Source organism: Mandrillus leucophaeus, unplaced genomic scaffold (assembly GCF_000951045.1).
Source record: "Mandrillus leucophaeus isolate KB7577 unplaced genomic scaffold, Mleu.le_1.0 Scaffold43, whole genome shotgun sequence".
Classification (NCBI taxonomy): Eukaryota; Metazoa; Chordata; class Mammalia; order Primates; family Cercopithecidae; genus Mandrillus; species Mandrillus leucophaeus.
The window spans coordinates 1584938-1602246 of record NW_012104587.1 but is presented as its reverse complement, the minus strand read 5'-3'; the positions used below and the strand labels follow the sequence as shown (position 1 = coordinate 1602246).

At 50.5% G+C, this 17309-nt stretch overlaps 2 protein-coding genes across 6 annotated transcripts in view; both read left to right on the top strand.

Moving 5' to 3' along the window:
- The window catches only part of INTS5 (integrator complex subunit 5), a 23007-nt gene extending 17155 nt beyond the window's left edge, over window positions 1-5852 (top strand). The window contains exons 2-3 of the mRNA XM_011993576.1: window positions 7-52; window positions 2708-5852. Coding sequence (XP_011848966.1) covers window positions 7-52; window positions 2708-5687 — 3026 coding nt within the window. The 3' untranslated portion in view covers window positions 5688-5852. The remainder of the gene's footprint in view (window positions 1-6; window positions 53-2707) is intronic.
- A 121-nt stretch (window positions 5853-5973) lies between these two features.
- GANAB (glucosidase, alpha; neutral AB) overlaps window positions 5974-17309 on the top strand; it is a 23787-nt gene continuing 12451 nt past the window's right edge. For 2 of the 5 annotated variants that reach the window (XM_011993376.1, XM_011993375.1), the window contains exons 1-4: window positions 5980-6138; window positions 12967-13071; window positions 13224-13332; window positions 13578-13705. In XM_011993376.1, coding sequence (XP_011848766.1) covers window positions 6101-6138; window positions 12967-13071; window positions 13224-13332; window positions 13578-13705 — 380 coding nt within the window. In that variant the 5' untranslated portion in view covers window positions 5980-6100. Of the gene's footprint in view, window positions 6139-12966; window positions 13072-13223; window positions 13333-13577; window positions 13706-17309 lie in introns of all 5 variants that reach the window. The other 3 variants (XM_011993379.1, XM_011993377.1, XM_011993378.1) reach the window with 2 other exon arrangements.

Here is a 17309-nt window from a genome sequence, read left to right as displayed (position 1 = left end):
CCCCAGGGCCTCCTGGGCCTGCCCCGGCCACCCACGGTCCCGCGCCTCTCAGGTAGTTAGAGCCCTTGGCACCTTCCTCCCACCGCGTGGCCCCGCGCCGATCCCCAGCCTTCTCGGTAGAAACCCGGATCCTACCTCGAGAACTCACGTCAGGGTTCTCAGAGAGATTCTTGGTCAGGTCCTCCCAGAACTCAGGGCTCCAGTGCCCGCCCTCCCAAGACCTCGGGCCTGCCTCTCCCTAGACTCCGATGCCTAACTACCCTCGACCCCGAGCTTCCTCTCCCAAGAGTCGGGGGTATCATAACTCTTGGGAACCCAGCTGCCCTGGCCATTTTTGACCCTGGGAAACCCAAGATCCTGACTTTATAGAGACTCCCTGAGACCCCAGGCCCAGAAACAGAATGCAGTCCGGCTGAGATACTCCCTTATATTAGGGTGTTTTTTTGGAGGAAACAGAGGAATGGCACTGTCAGAGCCTTATCAGCACCTAGAGGATGCTGTCTTCTTTGACAGAAAAGGCGATAAGAGAAAGGGGATTTGCCGCCTTCCATAACTCTGGTTTCTGAACCTCTGAGACTGAACCCATATGTTTTAGGAGGGAAAGGGCTGAAAAGCATTATTACTTTGTGCCCTGGGACACCCTGATGTCCAGGCACATTGAGGGTGCTGGGTAGATGGTGGTTGTTGATGTGGTAGGTGACTAAGATTTTGCAGAATATGGGAAGAAACAGATACTAGGAGGGAGAGCCCTTAATAAGGGGCTTACAATTTTTTTTTTTTCCCATTAAGAGCAGATTTCAAGGTGCTTGTGTTGTGGGATGGGGTGGGGCAGGGGTGGTGGTGGAAGGTGATAAAGCTGGAATGGAAAGGTGACTTTTTTTTTTTTTGAGACGGTCACCCTGTCTCCCAGGCTGGAGTGCAGTGGCGTGATCTCGGCTCACTGCAACCTCTGCCTCCTGAGTTGAAGTGATTCTCGTGCCTCAGCCTCCCGAGTAGCTGGGATTACACCATGCCTGGCTAATTTTTTTGTTTTTGTTTTTGTTTTTTTTTTTTTGAGACAGAGTCTCGCTCTGTCACCCAGGCTGGAGTGCAGTGGTATGATCTTGGCTCACTGCAAGCTCCTCCGCCTCCCGGGTTCACACCATTCTCCTGCCTCAGCCTCCTGAGAAGCTGGGACTACAGGCGCCTGCCACCATGCCTGGCTAATTTTTTTGTTTTTGTTTTTGTTTTTTTTTTTTTGAGACAGAGTCTCGCTCTGTCACCCAGGCTGGAGTGCAGTGGTATGATCTTGGCTCACTGCAAGCTCCTCCGCCTCCCGGGTTCACACCATTCTCCTGCCTCAGCCTCCTGAGAAGCTGGGACTACAGGCGCCCGCCACCACGCCCGGCTAATTTTTTTTTGTATTTTTAGTAGAGACAGGGTTTCACCGTGTTTGCCAGCATGGTCTCGATCTCCTGACCTCATGATCAGCCCGCCTTGGCCTCCCAAAGTGCTGGGATTACAGGCGTGAGCCACTGGGCCTGGCCTGTATTTTTAATACAGACAAGGTTTCACCCTGTTGGCCAGGCTGGTTTTGAACTTCTGACCTCAAGTGATCCACCCTCCTTGGCCTCCCAAAGTGCTAGGTTACAGACGTGAGGCACCGCAACCAGCCCGGAAATGTTTTTAAAGCAGATATTATAGAAACACAAATATAGTCAATTCAACAAATATTTATTGACTACCTTCCATATACTATGTACCTCAATAGAAGTGGATTCAGTGTTGAAGAGCACAGAAATGGTTCCTACACTCTTGGCGAATATAGTCTGATTGCTTAGCCTTGATTTCGTTCGTTTATTTTTTTGATGGCACACACAGGCTGGAGTGCAGTGGTGCGATTTTGGCTCACTGCAACCTCTGCTTCCAGGGCTCAAGTGATCCTTCCGCCTCAGCCTCTCTAGTAGCTGGGACTGCAGGCACATGCCCCCATACCTGGCTAATTTTTTTTTTTTTTTTTGGTAGAGATGAGATTTCAGTATGTTCCTCAGACTGATCTTGAACTCTTGTGCTCAAGCGATCCACCAGCCTTGGCCTCCCAAAATGCTGGCATTATAGGCGTGAGTCACTGGAGCCAACCTTGATTTATCTGTAAAATGGGATCATAATAGTACCTACCTTATTGAACTGTTGTCAGGATTGAAATAATACATGCAAAGTATTTAAAAGAATACCTGTTGATGTTCTAAGAGTTATCTATTACTGATATTATTACTGTTGTCATTGAAAGAAACATAGCTTTTGGCCGGGTGCGGTGGCTCATGCCTGTAATGCCAGCACTTTGGGAGGCCAAGGCGGGCAGATTACGAGGTCAGGAGATCGAGACCATCCTGGCTAACATGGTGAAACTCCATCTCTATTAAAAATACAAAATGAAAAAAAAAATAGTCGGGTGTGGTGGCAGGCGCCTATAGTCCCAGCTACTTGGGAGGTTGAGGCAGGAGAATCACTTGAACCCAGTAGGTGGAGGTTGCAGTGAGCCAAGGTGGCGCCACTGCATTGCAGCTTGGGCAACAAAGCAAGACTCTATCTCAAAAAACAAACATTCTTTTATGAGGGAAGTAATTTTAATATCCCTGTTTAATATAAAAGACAAAGCTCATGCAGGAAAGGTAAGTTGCCTAACATCTTACAACACTCTAAGTCTGTTTCTTTTGCTTCCTTATAGTGCTCAGGAGCTGTCCCAGGAAATCAAGGCTTTTCTGACTGGCGTAGACCCCCTTTTGGGCCACCAACTCTCAGCCCGGGAACATGCTCGCTGTGGTCTTCTCCTGCTCCGTTCTTTGCCACCTGCTCGGGCTGCTGTGCTTGACCACTTGAGAGGTGTCTTTGATGAGAGTGTCCGGGCCCACCTGGCTGCCCTGGATGAAACCCCTGTGGCTGGTCCACCTCATCTCCGTCCACCTCCAGCCTCCCATGTCCCTGCTGGGGGACCTGGTCTAGAGGATGTGGTTCAGGAAGTGCAGCAGGTGCTGTCTGAGTTTATCCGGGCCAACCCAAAGGCCTGGGCACCTGTGATTAGTGCATGGTCCATTGACCTCATGGGGCAACTGAGCAGCACGTACTCAGGCCAGCACCAGCGTGTTCCCCACGCTACTGGCGCTCTTAATGAACTGCTACAGCTGTGGATGGGTTGTAGGGCCACGCGTACATTAATGGACATCTATGTGCAGTGCCTCTCGGCTCTCATTGGTAGCTGCCCAGATGCGTGTGTGGATGCCTTGCTGGATACCTCTGTTCAGCATTCTCCACACTTTGACTGGGTTGTGGCACATATTGGCTCCTCTTTTCCTGGCACCATCATTTCCCGAGTTCTCTCCTGTGGCCTTAAGGACTTTTGCGTCCATGGTGGGGCTGGAGGTGGAGCTGGCAGCAGTGGTGGAAGCTCTTCTCAGACCCCCTCTACAGACCCCTTCCCTGGATCTCCTGCCATTCCTGCGGAGAAACGGGTGCCCAAGATTGCCTCAGTTGTAGGCATCCTAGGGCACCTGGCCTCCCGCCATGGAGATAGTATCCGACGGGAGCTCCTGCGAATGTTCCATGATAGCCTGGCAGGGGGAACTGGAGGCCGAAGTGGGGACCCCTCCCTTCAGGCCACGGTTCCCTTCCTACTGCAGCTGGCAGTCATGTCACCAGCTTTGCTGGGCACAGTCTCTGGAGAGCTTGTGGATTGCCTCAAGCCCCCAGCTGTGCTGAGCCAGCTGCAGCAACACCTTCAAGGATTCCCCCGAGAGGAGCTGGACAACATGTTGAACCTGGCTGTGCACCTGGTGAGCCAGGCCTCTGGGGCAGGGGCCTACCGCTTGCTGCAGTTCCTGGTGGACACAGCTATGCCTGCTTCGGTCATTACCACCCAGGGCCTGGCTGTGCCAGACACCGTACGTGAGGCTTGTGACCGGCTAATCCAGCTGCTGCTGCTGCACCTGCAAAAGCTGGTTCATCACCGGGGAGGGTCTCCTGGGGAAGGGGTGCTAGGCCCGCCCCCACCTCCCCGCTCGGTGCCCTTTTTAGATGCGCTAAAAAACCATGTTGGAGAGCTGTGTGGAGAGACGTTACGATTGGAACGGAAACGCTTCCTCTGGCAGCACCAGCTCTTGGGCCTGCTATCTGTCTATACCCGGCCTAGCTGTGGACCTGAGGCCTTGGGCCATCTGCTGAGCCGAGCCCGAAGCCCTGAAGAGTTGAGTTTGGCCACCCAGTTATATGCAGGGCTAGTGGTCAGTCTGTCTGGCCTCCTGCCCCTGGCTTTCCGAAGCTGTCTGGCTCGGGTGCATGCGGGGACATTACAGCCTCCCTTCACGGCCCGGTTCCTGCGCAACTTGGCACTGCTAGTAGGGTGGGAACAGCAGGGTGGCGAGGGCCCTGCAGCCCTAGGGGCGCACTTTGGGGAATCTGCCTCAGCCCATCTGTCTGACCTGGCGCCTCTCCTGCTACATCCTGAGGAGGAAGTAGCTGAAGCTGCTGCCTCCCTCCTGGCCATTTGCCCCTTTCCTCCTGAAGCCTTATCCCCCTCCCAGCTCCTGGGACTGGTAAGGGCTGGGGTGCACCACTTCTTCGCCTCTCTGAGGCTGCATGGCCCTCCAGGTGTGGCCTCAGCCTGTCAGCTTCTCACCCGCCTGTCTCAGACGTCCCCAGCTGGACTCAAGGCTGTCCTGCAGCTGCTGGTTGAGGGAGCCTTACATCGAGGCAACACAGAACTGTTTGGAGGGGAAGTAGTTGGGGACAATGAGACTCTCTCAGTTGTTTCAGCTTCTTTGGCTTCTGCCTCCCTGTTGGACACTAACCGGAGGCACACTGCAGCTGTGCCAGGTCCTGGAGGGATTTGGTCAGTTTTCCATGCTGGAGTCATCGGCCGTGGCTTAAAGCCACCCAAGTTTGTCCAGTCACGAAATCAGCAGGAAGTGATCTATAACACCCAGAGCCTCCTCAGCCTCCTGGTTCACTGCTGCAGTGCCCCAGGGGGCACTGAATGTGGGGAATGCTGGGGGGCGCCCATCTTGAGTCCAGAGGCAGCCAAAGCAGTGGCAGTGACCTTGGTGGAGAGTGTGTGTCCGGATGCAGCTGGTGCAGAGCTGGCTTGGCCCCCCGAGGAACACGCTCGGGCCACCGTGGAGCGGGATCTCCGTATTGGCCGGCGCTTCCGGGAACAGCCCCTGCTCTTTGAGCTGTTAAAGCTGGTAGCAGCTGCTCCTCCAGCCCTGTGCTACTGTTCCGTGCTGCTTCGGGGGCTGCTGGCCGCCCTCTTGGGCCATTGGGAAGCCTCTCGCCACCCTGACACGACCCACTCCCCCTGGCACCTGGAGGCATCCTGCACCTTAGTAGCTGTCATGGCTGAGGGAAGTCTCCTGCCTCCGGCCCTGGGTAATATGCATGAAGTATTTAGCCAACTGGCACCTTTCGAGGTGCGTCTGCTGCTGCTCAGTGTCTGGGGATTTCTCCGGGAGCATGGGCCGTTGCCTCAGAAGTTCATCTTCCAATCAGAGCGGGGTCGCTTCATCCGGGACTTCTCCAGGGAGGGTGGAGGTGAGGGTGGACCCCATCTGGCTGTGCTGCACAGTGTCCTCCACCGCAACATCGACCGCCTGGGTCTTTTCTCTGGCCGTTTCCAGGCACCTTCACCGTCCACTCTCCTTCGACAAGGGACGTAGCCTTTTCTTGCTCTGGAAGCCCAGGGAGGTTGAGCAGTGAGAGAGGGAAGGGACTAACGTGCGACGGCAGGGTGGAGGTTCTAAGTCCTTGGCCTAAGGAGCGCTGTCACTTTTTTCTCTCCCACTTTTTTTTTCTAAATAAAATTTGCCGACTTGAGAAAACCAGTCCAGTGCTTCTGTCATGCTGAGAGCGTGCGAAGTCGGACAGCGCCTGGCTCTGGACGTTCCCGCCCCTGGCCTGAAGCCCCGCCCCCTGCGATAATTTAGAGTGTGTACTCTACCAATGAGACAGTTGCCCGGCGGCGCTCAGGCCGAACCAATCAGAAGGCCGGAAGGGGCGGGAACTAGGATACGTGGCTGAGTGCGCGTGGTGGGGCGGGAGGTTCGGGGTCAAGGAGCAAACCCGGCACAAGATGGCGGAGGTAGCGGCAGTGGCGGCGCGTAGGAGGCGGTGAGAAGCCCGGAATCTAGGGGCACGCCTGGGACGCCCCTAGATCCCCCAAGCCCCATTCCACTCCTTCCTGTGTGTTCTCTTGACACTCTGCCACCCCCGGCCTCGCGAGGAACCTTTGTTCCTCTGGAGGCGGCCTCAGATGCCTCCAGTCTCCCCGTGGTAGATCCGAGCGACGCTGGGGGCCTTGCCTCTGGGGCTCCGGGCTCCCGCCGGGCGGCTCAGTAAAGCCGCAGCTGTGCGTCTTTCTCGGCCTTGGCGGCTCTCAGCCGCCGCCTTCCTTTGGCTGCTTGCGGCGATCAACGTCGCCGCCCCCTTCCTGCAGTGCGCGGGGTCGTCGGGGCGGGGGAAAAGATGCGGCCTGGCTTCGGGGAATGCAGCCTGTGGCCCTGCGGCCCCTCGGCTGAGCTAGAAGCACCGGGTCGGCAGTTAAGCCTGTACTACCCTTCTGGCTGTACTCCCTAGAGCTCCGAATCCTCCTCTGCCCTTGTCTTCACGTGAGCACCAGCTCTGGCTTAGTTCACTGTCCACGGTCGCTGGGCACGGCCCAGGATCCAGTAAGCTCACGGCGTGGATGGTGTTCCTCAAACACAACATGTAATCGAATGACTTGGTCCACGCTCTCTTGTTTATATTACTGGGGAAAAAAAAGATTCGAAACATATCAGCCGTGCCACAAATGTTTACTAGGACCTAACGGATATACTGGGGTGGGGTAGGCGTGTACTGTCCGAAGCGATGAAGAAAGCTTGGATCATAAACTCAGTTATTTGGGAGCCTGTGATGTGAAACAATAAATGGGTGCAACTTGCCCTGCAGCTTATTTCTGACTTTGGCCTATTAACTCCTCTCTCGGGGTGGTCAAGGCATCCGTTAATTCCTTAGGGCCCTCCAACAGGTCATATCTGAAAGATGCTTTAGAAATCCTATCTCCATTGGCATCTTTCCGAACCAATTTTACAGACTGCAAATAGGGCCCCAGAGGGTGTTTAACTCACTGTACTTCCGTTTACTGCTGCTTTTGGCAGGTGGACATGGGTCAGTGGCCGAGAGTGCCTGTTGCAGTCACTCAGGTCACTGCAGGGCCTGTGCCGCATGCCTTGCTATAGAATTTTCTAGTAGCATTTATTCAGCTTGTTTTGCTAATAGTTACTCCTGCTTGGTTTGTTAAACCACAGTGCCTGGTGTTTTCTTCATTTTTCTGTCTGGCCTGCTGTGGAACAGTTGTTTCTGGAGCTGGAGGAGTGTCCTGTGATGAGATCACGGTACACTCTGTGATCTCATTTCTGGTACTTTTCTTTTAGCTTTCAAGCAGATGCTGAAGCTAATGCTGGATAACTAGATAAAATGTGTATAATAGACCCTGTCTTTAGTTACCTTATTATAGGTTGTCAAATTTTATTTATTTGTTTGTTTACTTATTGAGACAAGGTCTAGCTCTGTTGCCTAGGATGGAATACGGGGGTGCAATCTCGGCTTACTCCAGCTTCCACCTCCCGAATTCAAGCGATTCTCCTGCCTCATCCTCCCGAGTCCTGGGATTACAGACGTGTGCCACCATGCCCAGCTAATTTTTGTATTTTTAGTAGAGACGGGGTTTCACCACATTGGCCGGTCTTAATTAATTTACTTTTTTGAGGCAGAGTCTTGTGCTGTGGCCCAGGCTGGAGAGCAATGGTGCAATCATAGCTCATGCAGCCTCAAACTCCTGGGTTCAGGCAGCCCTCCAGCTTTAGCCTCCTGGGTAGCTGGGACTACAGGCACCAGCCACCATGCCCCACTACTCTTTTTTTTTTTTTTTTTTTTTTCAAATAGAGATGAGATCTTGCTATGTTGCCCAATTTTTTTTTTTTTTTCCAAATAGAGATGAGGTCTTGCTATGTTGCCCAATCTTCCCTTTTTGACCTCCCAAAGTGCTAGGATTATAGACATGAACCACTGTGCCCGGCGGTTGTAAAACTTTATTGCTTAGAAGAACCCTCTCACCCCCAGTTTGAAACACTTTCTCAGAGCATGCTCCTATTCTGCCTACATCGGTGTCACTGGGAGAGCATGTTTAAAATGCAGTGTCAGCTGGGCGCGATGGCTCACACCTGTAATCCCAGCACTTTGGGAGGCCGAGGCGGGCAGATTACCTGAGGTTGGGAGTTTGAGACCAGCCTGACCAACATGGAGAAACCCCGTCTCTACTAAAAATACAAAATTAGCCGAGTGTGATGGCACGCGCCTGTAATCCCAGCTACTTGGGAGGCACAGGCAGGAGAATCGCTTGAACACACGAGGCAGAGGTTGCGGTGAGCTGAGATCGTGCCATTGCACTCCAGCATGGGCAACGAGCGAAACTCAGTCTCAAAAAAAAATAAATAAATAAAATGCGATGTCCAGGCTGAGTGCAGTGGCTCACACCTGTATTCCAGCATTTTGGAAGGACAAAGTGGAAAGACTTCTTTAGCATAGGAGTTCAAGCAAGCCTGGGCAACGTTTTTTTCTTGTTTTTGAGACAGAGTCACACTTTGTCACCCAGGCTAGAGTGCAGTGGTGCGATCTTGGCTCACTGCAACCTCTGACTCCCAGGCTCATACCATTCTCATTCCTCAGCCTCCCCAGTAGCTGGGATTACAGGCATGTGCCACTACGCCTGGCTAATCTTTGTGTATATGTGTGTATATATATACACACACACACACACGTATATACACACATATATATGCATATATATACACACATATATGTATACATATATATACACACACACATGCATATTGTATATATTATTTTAGGTGGTGTCTCGCTGTGTCGCCCAGGCTGGAATGCAGTGGCACAACCTTGGCTCACTGCAACCTCCGCCTCCCGGGTTCGGGCGATTCTCCTGCCTCAGCCTCCCAAGTAGCTGGGACTACAGGTGCCTGCCAACACGCCCAGCTAATTTTTTGTATTTTTAGTAGAGATGGGGTTTCACTGTGTTAGCCAGGATGGTCTCAATCTCCTGACCTCTCGGCCGGTCTCGGCCTCCCAAAGTGCTGGGATTACAGGCATGAGCCACTGTGCCCAGCCTTTTTATTTTTATTTATTTTTTTTGTATTTTTAGTAGAGACGGGGTTTCATCATGTTGGCCAGGCTGGTCTCAAAACTCCTGACCTCAGGTGATCCACCTGTCTCGGTCTCACAAAGTGCTGGGATTACAGGTGTGAGCCACTACGCCTGGCCTAGTTTTTGGATTTTTAGTAGAGATGGAGTTTTGCCATGTTGGCCAGGCTGGTCTTGAACTCCTGATCTCGTGATCCGCCCACCTGGACCTCCCAAAGTAGTGAGATTACAAATGTGAGCTACCGCGCCTGGCTGATTCTTAACAGACATTAAAATTTGAGAGTTTTTGTTTAGGATTTACTCAGAATCCTAAGGATGAATCCTGGATGAATATATTTGTCAACCTAACTTATTTAAATAAGCCTATTAGTCTCTTGTCTGTCATTTGATAGCACATTGGGAAACTGACAATTTGTGATAAGCTTGGGATGATGGTTCTCAATGAGACATGCCCATTTCATCCTGCTAGGGATTAGTGTGCTGTATTGTGCATCATGGTGAAGCACATGTCCCAGAGTCAAGCACAACTGGGTTCAGTTTGTTTCACCATTTACCAGCTATTCAACCTTGGGTGAACTGTTCAACCTTTTATGCTTTAATTTTCTCATCTGGAAATAAACCCCAACCCTATATTCACCAAGAAAAGAGTGAAAGAAAGGGAAAAGAAGTATGCATGTAAAGAAGTGGTTGTGAACCCAGGTTACTCATTAGAGTTGTTTAGGGAGCTTTAAAAAAACTTTAGCCAGCTGGGCCCGGTGACTCAATGCTTGTAATCCCAGCACTGTGGGAGACCGAGGCAGGTGGATCTAGGTCAGGAGTTCGATACCAGCCTCGCCAACATGGTGAAACCCCATCTCTACTAAAAATACAAAAAACTAGCTGGGCATGGTGGCAAGCGCCTGTAATCCCAGCTACTCGGGAGGCTGAGGCGGGAGAATCCCTTGAACCCAGGAGGCAGAGGTTGCATTGAGCTGAGATCACGTCACTGCACTCCAGCCTGGGCGACAGAGCAAGACTCCATCTCAAAAAAAAAAAAAAGTCTGATGCACAGGCTCCTCTCTGATTAAGTTAAAATCTTTAAAAGTGAGACCAGGTCACTGGTATTGTTAAAAATGGCAGGCTGGGCACAGTGGCTCACACTGTAATCCCAGCACTTTGGGAGGCCAAGATGGGAGGATTGCTTGAGCCCAGGAGTTTAAGAACAGCCTAGGTGGCTGGGCGCGGTGGCTGAAGCCTGTAATCCCAGCACTTTGGGAGGCCGAGATGGGCGGATCACAAGGTCAGCAGATCGGGACCATCCTGGCTAACATGGTGAAACCCTGTCTCTACTAAAAATACAAAAAACTAGCCGGGCGAGGTGGCGGGCGCCTGTAGTCCCAGCTACTCGGGAGGCTGAGGCAGGAGAATGGCGTAAACCCGGGAGGCGGAGCTTGCAGTGAGCTGAGATCCGGCCACTGCACTCCAGCCTGGGCGACAGAGTGAGACTCCGTCTCAAAAAAAAAAAAAAAAGAACAGCCTAGGCAACGAAGGGAGGCTCTGTTGCTACCAAAAAAAAAAATTTTTTTTTTTTTTTTGAGTCAGAGTTGTGCTCTGTTGCCCAGGCTGGAGTGCAATGGTGTGATCTGCTCACTGTAGCCTCCGCCTCCACCTCCTGGTTCAAGCAATTATCCTGCCTCAGCCTCCCAAATAGCTGGGATTACAGGCCCCCACCACCACGCCTGGCTAATTTTTGTATTTTTAGTACAGATGGGGTTTCACCATATTGGCCAGGCTGGTCTCGAACTCCTGACCTCATGATCCGCCTGTCCAGCCTCCCAAAGTGCTGGGATTACAGGCGTGAGCCACTGCGCCTGACCAAAAAAAAAACTTTTAAAAAAGTTAGCTGGGTGCTGTGGCTACCACCTGTAGTCCCAGCTACTTGGGGAGGGCGAGGCAGGTGGATCACTTGAGGTCAGGAATTTGAGACCAGCCTGGCCAACATGGTGAAACTCCGTCTCTACTAAAAATACAAAAATTAGCTGGGCATGGTGGCGTGCTCCTGTAATTCCAGCTACCCAGGAGGTTGAGGCACAGGAATTGCTTGAACCTGGGAGGCGGAGGTTACAGTGAACTGAGATCATGCCACGGCCCTCTAGCCTGGGTGATGGAGTGAGACTGTCTCAAAAAAAAAAGCAAAAAACAAAAACTGCAGGCAGAATTGAAAACTAGTAATATAAAGTGATTACCCAGGCCCCTAGGAGTGCATTAGGGCTCAGAACATTTTAGCTATTGTTATTTTTTTCCAGCTTGGGTAGTGATGGTGGTGTTTTGAAGATACAGGAGTGGAAATCAGAGAAACAGGCTGCTTAGGGTACTAGGGATGTTAGGACCCTAGGAACTGTAACCAGCAGGCTAGGTTTTTTTGTTTGTTTGTTTTTTTCCTGAGATGGAGTGTTGGTCCATCACTTAGGCTGGAGTGCAGTGGCGCAATCTTGGCTCACTACAAGCTCTGCCTCCCGGGTTCAAGCGATTCTCATGCCTCAGCCTCCCCAGTAGCTGTAACTACAGATGCTCAACGCCACGCCCAGCTAATTTTTGTATTTTAAGTAGAGATGGGGTTTCATCATGTTGGCCAGGCTGGTCTTGAACTCCTGACCTCAGGTGATCCACCCGCCTCAGCCTCCCAAAGTGGTGGGATTACAGACTTGAACCACCATGCCCGGCCTCATCTTTAGCTCTTTAACTCTGCATCCACCCAATACCCTGCCCATAGAAAGGTGTAGCTTGCTTTGTTTCTCTGTTCCATACATATGCTACTACCATTTCCTCTGAGACTGGCTGTTACTGCTCCTTTCCTCTGAGAGGCTGATGTCACCAGAGTCAACACCAGGGCCTCTGAAGGTGAAAGATCCTCTGTCTACTTGCCTTTATTTTATTTTTATTTTTTATTTTTGAGAAGGAGTTTCGCTCTGTCGCCCAGGCTGGAGTGCAGTGGCGCGATTTCGGCTCACTGCGAGCTCCACCTCCTGGGTTGATGCCATTCTCCTGCCTCAGCCTCCCAAGTAGCTGGAGCTACAGGCGCCTGCCACCAAGCCCGACTAATTTTTTGTATTTTTAGTAGAGACGGGGTTTCACTGTGTTAGCCAGGATGGTCTCGGATCTCCTGACCTTGTGAACTTGTGATCCACCTCAGCCTCCCAAAGTGCTGGGATTACAGGCGTGAGCCACCGCGCCCGGCCTCTTTTTTTTTTTTTTTTGAGACAGAGTCTCGCTCTATTGCCCAGGCTGGAGTGCAGTGCCCCAATCTCGGCTCACTGCAAGCTTCGCCTCCCAAGTTCATGCCTTTCTTCTGCCGCAGCCTCCGGAGTAGCTGGGACTACAGGTGGCTGCCACCATGCTTGACTTCTTTTTTTTTTGTATTTTTAGTAGAGACGGGGTTTCACCGTGTTAGCCAGGATAGTCTTAATCTCCTTCCTTGTGATCCGCCCGCCTCAGGCTCCTAAAGTGTTGGGATTACAGGCGTGAGCCACTGTGCCCAGCCTACTCTGCCTTTCAAAGGGAAGGTGTGAGTGAGCCAACTTCTCAGGCCTGATTCTTAACCCCATGTCCACTCTGCCTTCTTTTCTGTTTGATGTTACTCCATCTTTCTTCCCCCTTTCCTCAACTATCTTAGTGCTGTGACAGGAAGAAGTTTTTCCTTTTGAAGGGGGCCCCTTCCTGACCCCCATGCTGATTGCTCCATCTTTATCCTTTTCTCCACAGGTCTTGGGCATCTTTGGTACTGGTTTTTTTAGGGGTCTGCCTGGGGATTACCCTCGCTGTGGATAGAAGCAACTTTAAGACCTGCGAAGAGAGTTCTTTCTGCAAGTATGATATTTCTGGGAGAAAGGGATGGAATGTAGGGTAATGTGGGAGGTGTCTGTGGCAGATGGAGTGCCTAAGGACACTGCAGGTGATAGAGGGACCTAGGGACGTTGCAGGTGGCCCCCTACCTTACTTCCCAACCCTTCACTTGGCAGGCGACAGAGAAGCATACGGCCAGGCCTCTCTCCATACCGAGCCTTGCTGGACTCTCTACAGCTTGGTCCTGATTCTCTCACGGTCCATCTCATCCATGAGGTCACCAAGGTCAGGGGAGACGAGGAGTCTGGTGGGGGTGGGACAATGGCTGTGGGGTAATTTGGAAAGGGGGAAATTGTGGCCAACATTTTGTCCCAGCCTAACCTTTGAACTCTTACTTTACGAAGAAATGTGATCTTGGCCTTTAGGCAAAGGGCTCAAAGGAAGAGACACCTTAGGAGAGAATGGGTTCAAAGGGCATTCCATGGTGTAGCCCCTTTCCTCTCTCCAGATCCAAACCTCTGTCCCCGCAGGTGTTGCTGGTGCTAGAGCTTCAGGGGCTTCAGAAGAACATGACTCGGATCAGGATTGATGAGCTGGAGCCTCGGCGACCCCGATACCGTGTGCCAGATGTTTTGGTGGCTGATCCGCCAATAGCTCGGTAAATTTTTCCTGAGAAGCATCCATTTCTGTGGCCCCTTTCTCCTTCCTGATGGACCTTTTTTTGGTTGCTGATATTCTTTCCCACAATAAGGTAGCAGTTAACTAGCATAGCACCTTGCCATACTTCTCAACCTTTCCTCACCTCTTCTTCTGTTTCACTTTTCTCTTTACCCCTTTATCCTCATTCATTCATTCATTCAGCAAACAAGTATTGCTTTCTCCTCCCTGACTGGCCTGGGCTAGGTGCTGGTGATATAAGTAGAAATAAACAAGGCCCTGTTTATTTACAGATCTAGTCCTCCAGGTATACCATGTCTGCCTGCTTGCTTGTTTGCTTCCTTCCTTCCTTTCTTCCTCTTTTCCTTTTCCTCAGATATTCAGAATAGGATTACTCAGATTATTGTGTGATGATACCCTGTCATCAGTGTTCCATGCATCCATCTGTGACTTTCTCTTAAATACATAATTTGGAAAATAACAGTGGCCGGGCGTGGTGGCTCACGCTTGTAATTCCAGCACTTTGGGAGGTCGAGGTAGGCAGATCACTAGGTCATGAGTTGGAGACCAGCTTGGCCAACATGGTGAAACCCCATCTCTACTAAAAATAAAAAATTAGCCGGGTGTTGTGCTAACCTGTAATCCCAGCTACTCAGGAGGCTGAGGCAGGACAGTTACTTGAACCCAGGAGGCAGAGGTTGCAGTGAGCCGAGACTGTGTCACTGCACTATAGCCTGGGTGACAGAGTGAGACTCATCTCAAATACTCCACCCTGTAAACTCTCCCCTCAGCCCAATCGTATCTCACTGTCCTGTACTCTTGACTGCTCTAGATGTAGGTAGTTGTTACTCTGAAGCTTATCATTCCTTTGCCTTTTTTTTTTGTTCTTACAGTTATGTTATGTGTGTATACCTGTGCACACATATATCTGTGTGCCTAAGCAATAAATTATATATTTTTTTTGTTTTTGAGCTTTACAGAGGAAGTATGTTAGTGCATGTGGTCTTCTGGGGTTTCCGTTTTTCCCATAACTTTAATTCTGTTTCATATAGTTCTAGTTCATTCATTTTTACTGCTGCATATTATTATGTTGTATGAATATACCCCAGCTGATTAATCCATTTCTAGGTTGATAAGCCTTGGGGTTGTTTCCAGTGTTTTGCTAGCCAAAGTGTTGCTATGAAACTTCTTGTACATGTCTCCTGTTACCCTTGCACAAGAGTTTCTCTTTGGTGTATAACTAGGAGAGGAACTGCAGGATTGTAGAATATGGAGATGATCAACTTCCCAAGATAAAGCCAAAGTGGTTTGCCAATTTACACTTCTACCAATGATTTATAAGAAGGCCTCATTGAAGCCGGGCACGGTGGCTCATGCCTGTAATCCCAGCACTTTGGGAGGCTGAGGCGGGTGGATCAAGAGGTCAGGAGTTCAAGACCAGCCTGGCCAACATGCTGAAACCCCGTCTCTACTAAAAATACAAAAATTAACTGGGCTTAGTGGAGCGTGCCTATGATCCCAGCTACTCGGGGGGCTGAGGCAGGAGAATTGCTTGAACCAGGACCCGGGAGGCGGAGGTTGCAGTGAGCCGAGATTGCACCACTGCACTCCAGCCTGGGCTACAGAGGGAGACTCAGCCTCAAAAGAAAAAAAAAAAAGGCCTCATTGATCTCCATCATTTCCAACACTTGATACTGTTGTTGGACTTAAGTTTTGTCACTGGCTTGTGTATAAAATGACATCTTATGGTGGTCTTGGCTTGGTTGTCTTTCCTAGTTTCTTTTATTTGCTTTTTTAAAATTTTATTTTATTTTGAGACAGAGTCTCGCTCTGTCACCCAGGCTGGAGTGCAGTGGCGTGATCTCAGCTCGCTGTAACCTCCCCCTCCCGGGTTCAAGTTGTTCTCCTGCCTCAGCCACCTTAGTAGCTGGGATTACAGGCGCGTGCCACCACACCTGGCTAATTTTTATATTTTTAGTAGAGACAGGGTTTCACAATGTTAGCCAGGCTGGTCTCAAACTCCTGACCTCAGGTGATCCACCCGCCTCAGGCTCCCAGAGTACTGGGATCTTAGGTGTGAACCATCGTGCTCGCCAAGGTGTCTTTAAAAGAAAACACAAGGGCACAGGGCACAGTGGTTCATACCTGTAATCCCAGCACTTGGGAGTCCGAAGAGGGCAGATTGCTTGAGTCCAGGAGCTTGAGACCAGCCTTGGCAACTTTGCAAAAGCCTGTCTGTACTGAAAATAGAAAAATCAGGTGTGGTGGCACGTGCCTATGGTCCCAGCTACTCAGAAGGCTGAGGAGGGAAGATTGCTTGAGTCTGGGAGGTGTAGATTGTAGTGAGCCAAGATCTCGTCACTGTACTCCAGCCTGGGTGACAGACCCAGACCCTGTCTGGAAAAACAAAAACAAAACCACGCATACATAGTTTTGCTGCACGTGGTGGCACGTGCCTGTAGCCCGAGCTACTCATGAGGCTGAGGCAGGAGGATCTCTTCAGCCCAAGAGTTTGAGGCCAGCCTGGACAACAAAGTGAGACCCCATCTCTTTCGAAAAAAAAAAATACAGTTTTCTTTTTTTCTTTTTTTTGAGATGGAGTCTTGCTGTGTCACCCAGGCTGGAATGCAGTGGCATGATCTTGGCTCACTGCAACCTCCGCCTCCTGGGTTCAAGCCATTCTCCTGGCTTAGCTGCCCCAGTAGCTGGGATTACAGGCGCGCACCACCATGCCCAGCTAAGTTTTGTAATTTTAGTAGAGATGGGGTTTCACCATATTAGCCAGGATTGTCTCGAACTTCTGACCTCGTGATCTACCCACCTTGGCCTTCCAAAGTGCTGGGATTATGGCGTGAGCCACTGCGCCCAGCCAGTTTTCATTTTAGTTTTAGATTTATAGAAAACATGAAAGGATGAGAGTTTGCGCTTATCTGCACCCAGTTTTCCCTGTTTGTTTGTTTTCAGATGGAGTCTTGCTCTGTTGCCTGGGCTGGAGTGCAGTGGCACGATCTCGGCTCACTGCAGCCTCTGCCTACTGGATTCAGGCGATTCTTCTGCCTCAGCCTCCCGAGTAGCTGGGACTACAGGTGTGCACCACCACTCCTGGCTAATTCTGTATTGTTAGTAGAGGTGGGGTTTCACCATGTTGGCCAGGCTGGTCTCAAACTCCTGACCTAGTGATTCGCCCGCCTTGGCCTACCAAAGTGTTGGGATTACAGGCGTAGTAAGCCACTGCGCCCAACCTTCCCTATTATTAATATGACTGTGGTTCATTTGTGATACCTAGTGAATTGATAGTGATACATTATTTACTAAAGTTCATACTTGAGGTTTCTTTAGTTTTTGTGTATATTATTTTTCTGTTCCAGGATTTCATCCAGGATACCCTATTACATTTAGTTGTCATGTTTCCTTAGGCCTCCCTAGACTGATATAATTTCTTAGACTTTTCCTTTTTCTTGATGATCCTAAAGGTATCTTTTGGTGAACAGAAATTTCTAATTTTAATGTAGTTAGATGTGTCAGTCTTTTACCTTCTGGTGTTAGCCTTTTCTTTGTTGTGTTTAAATAGTCCTTCTCTACCTCAAGGTCAGAAAAAACATATA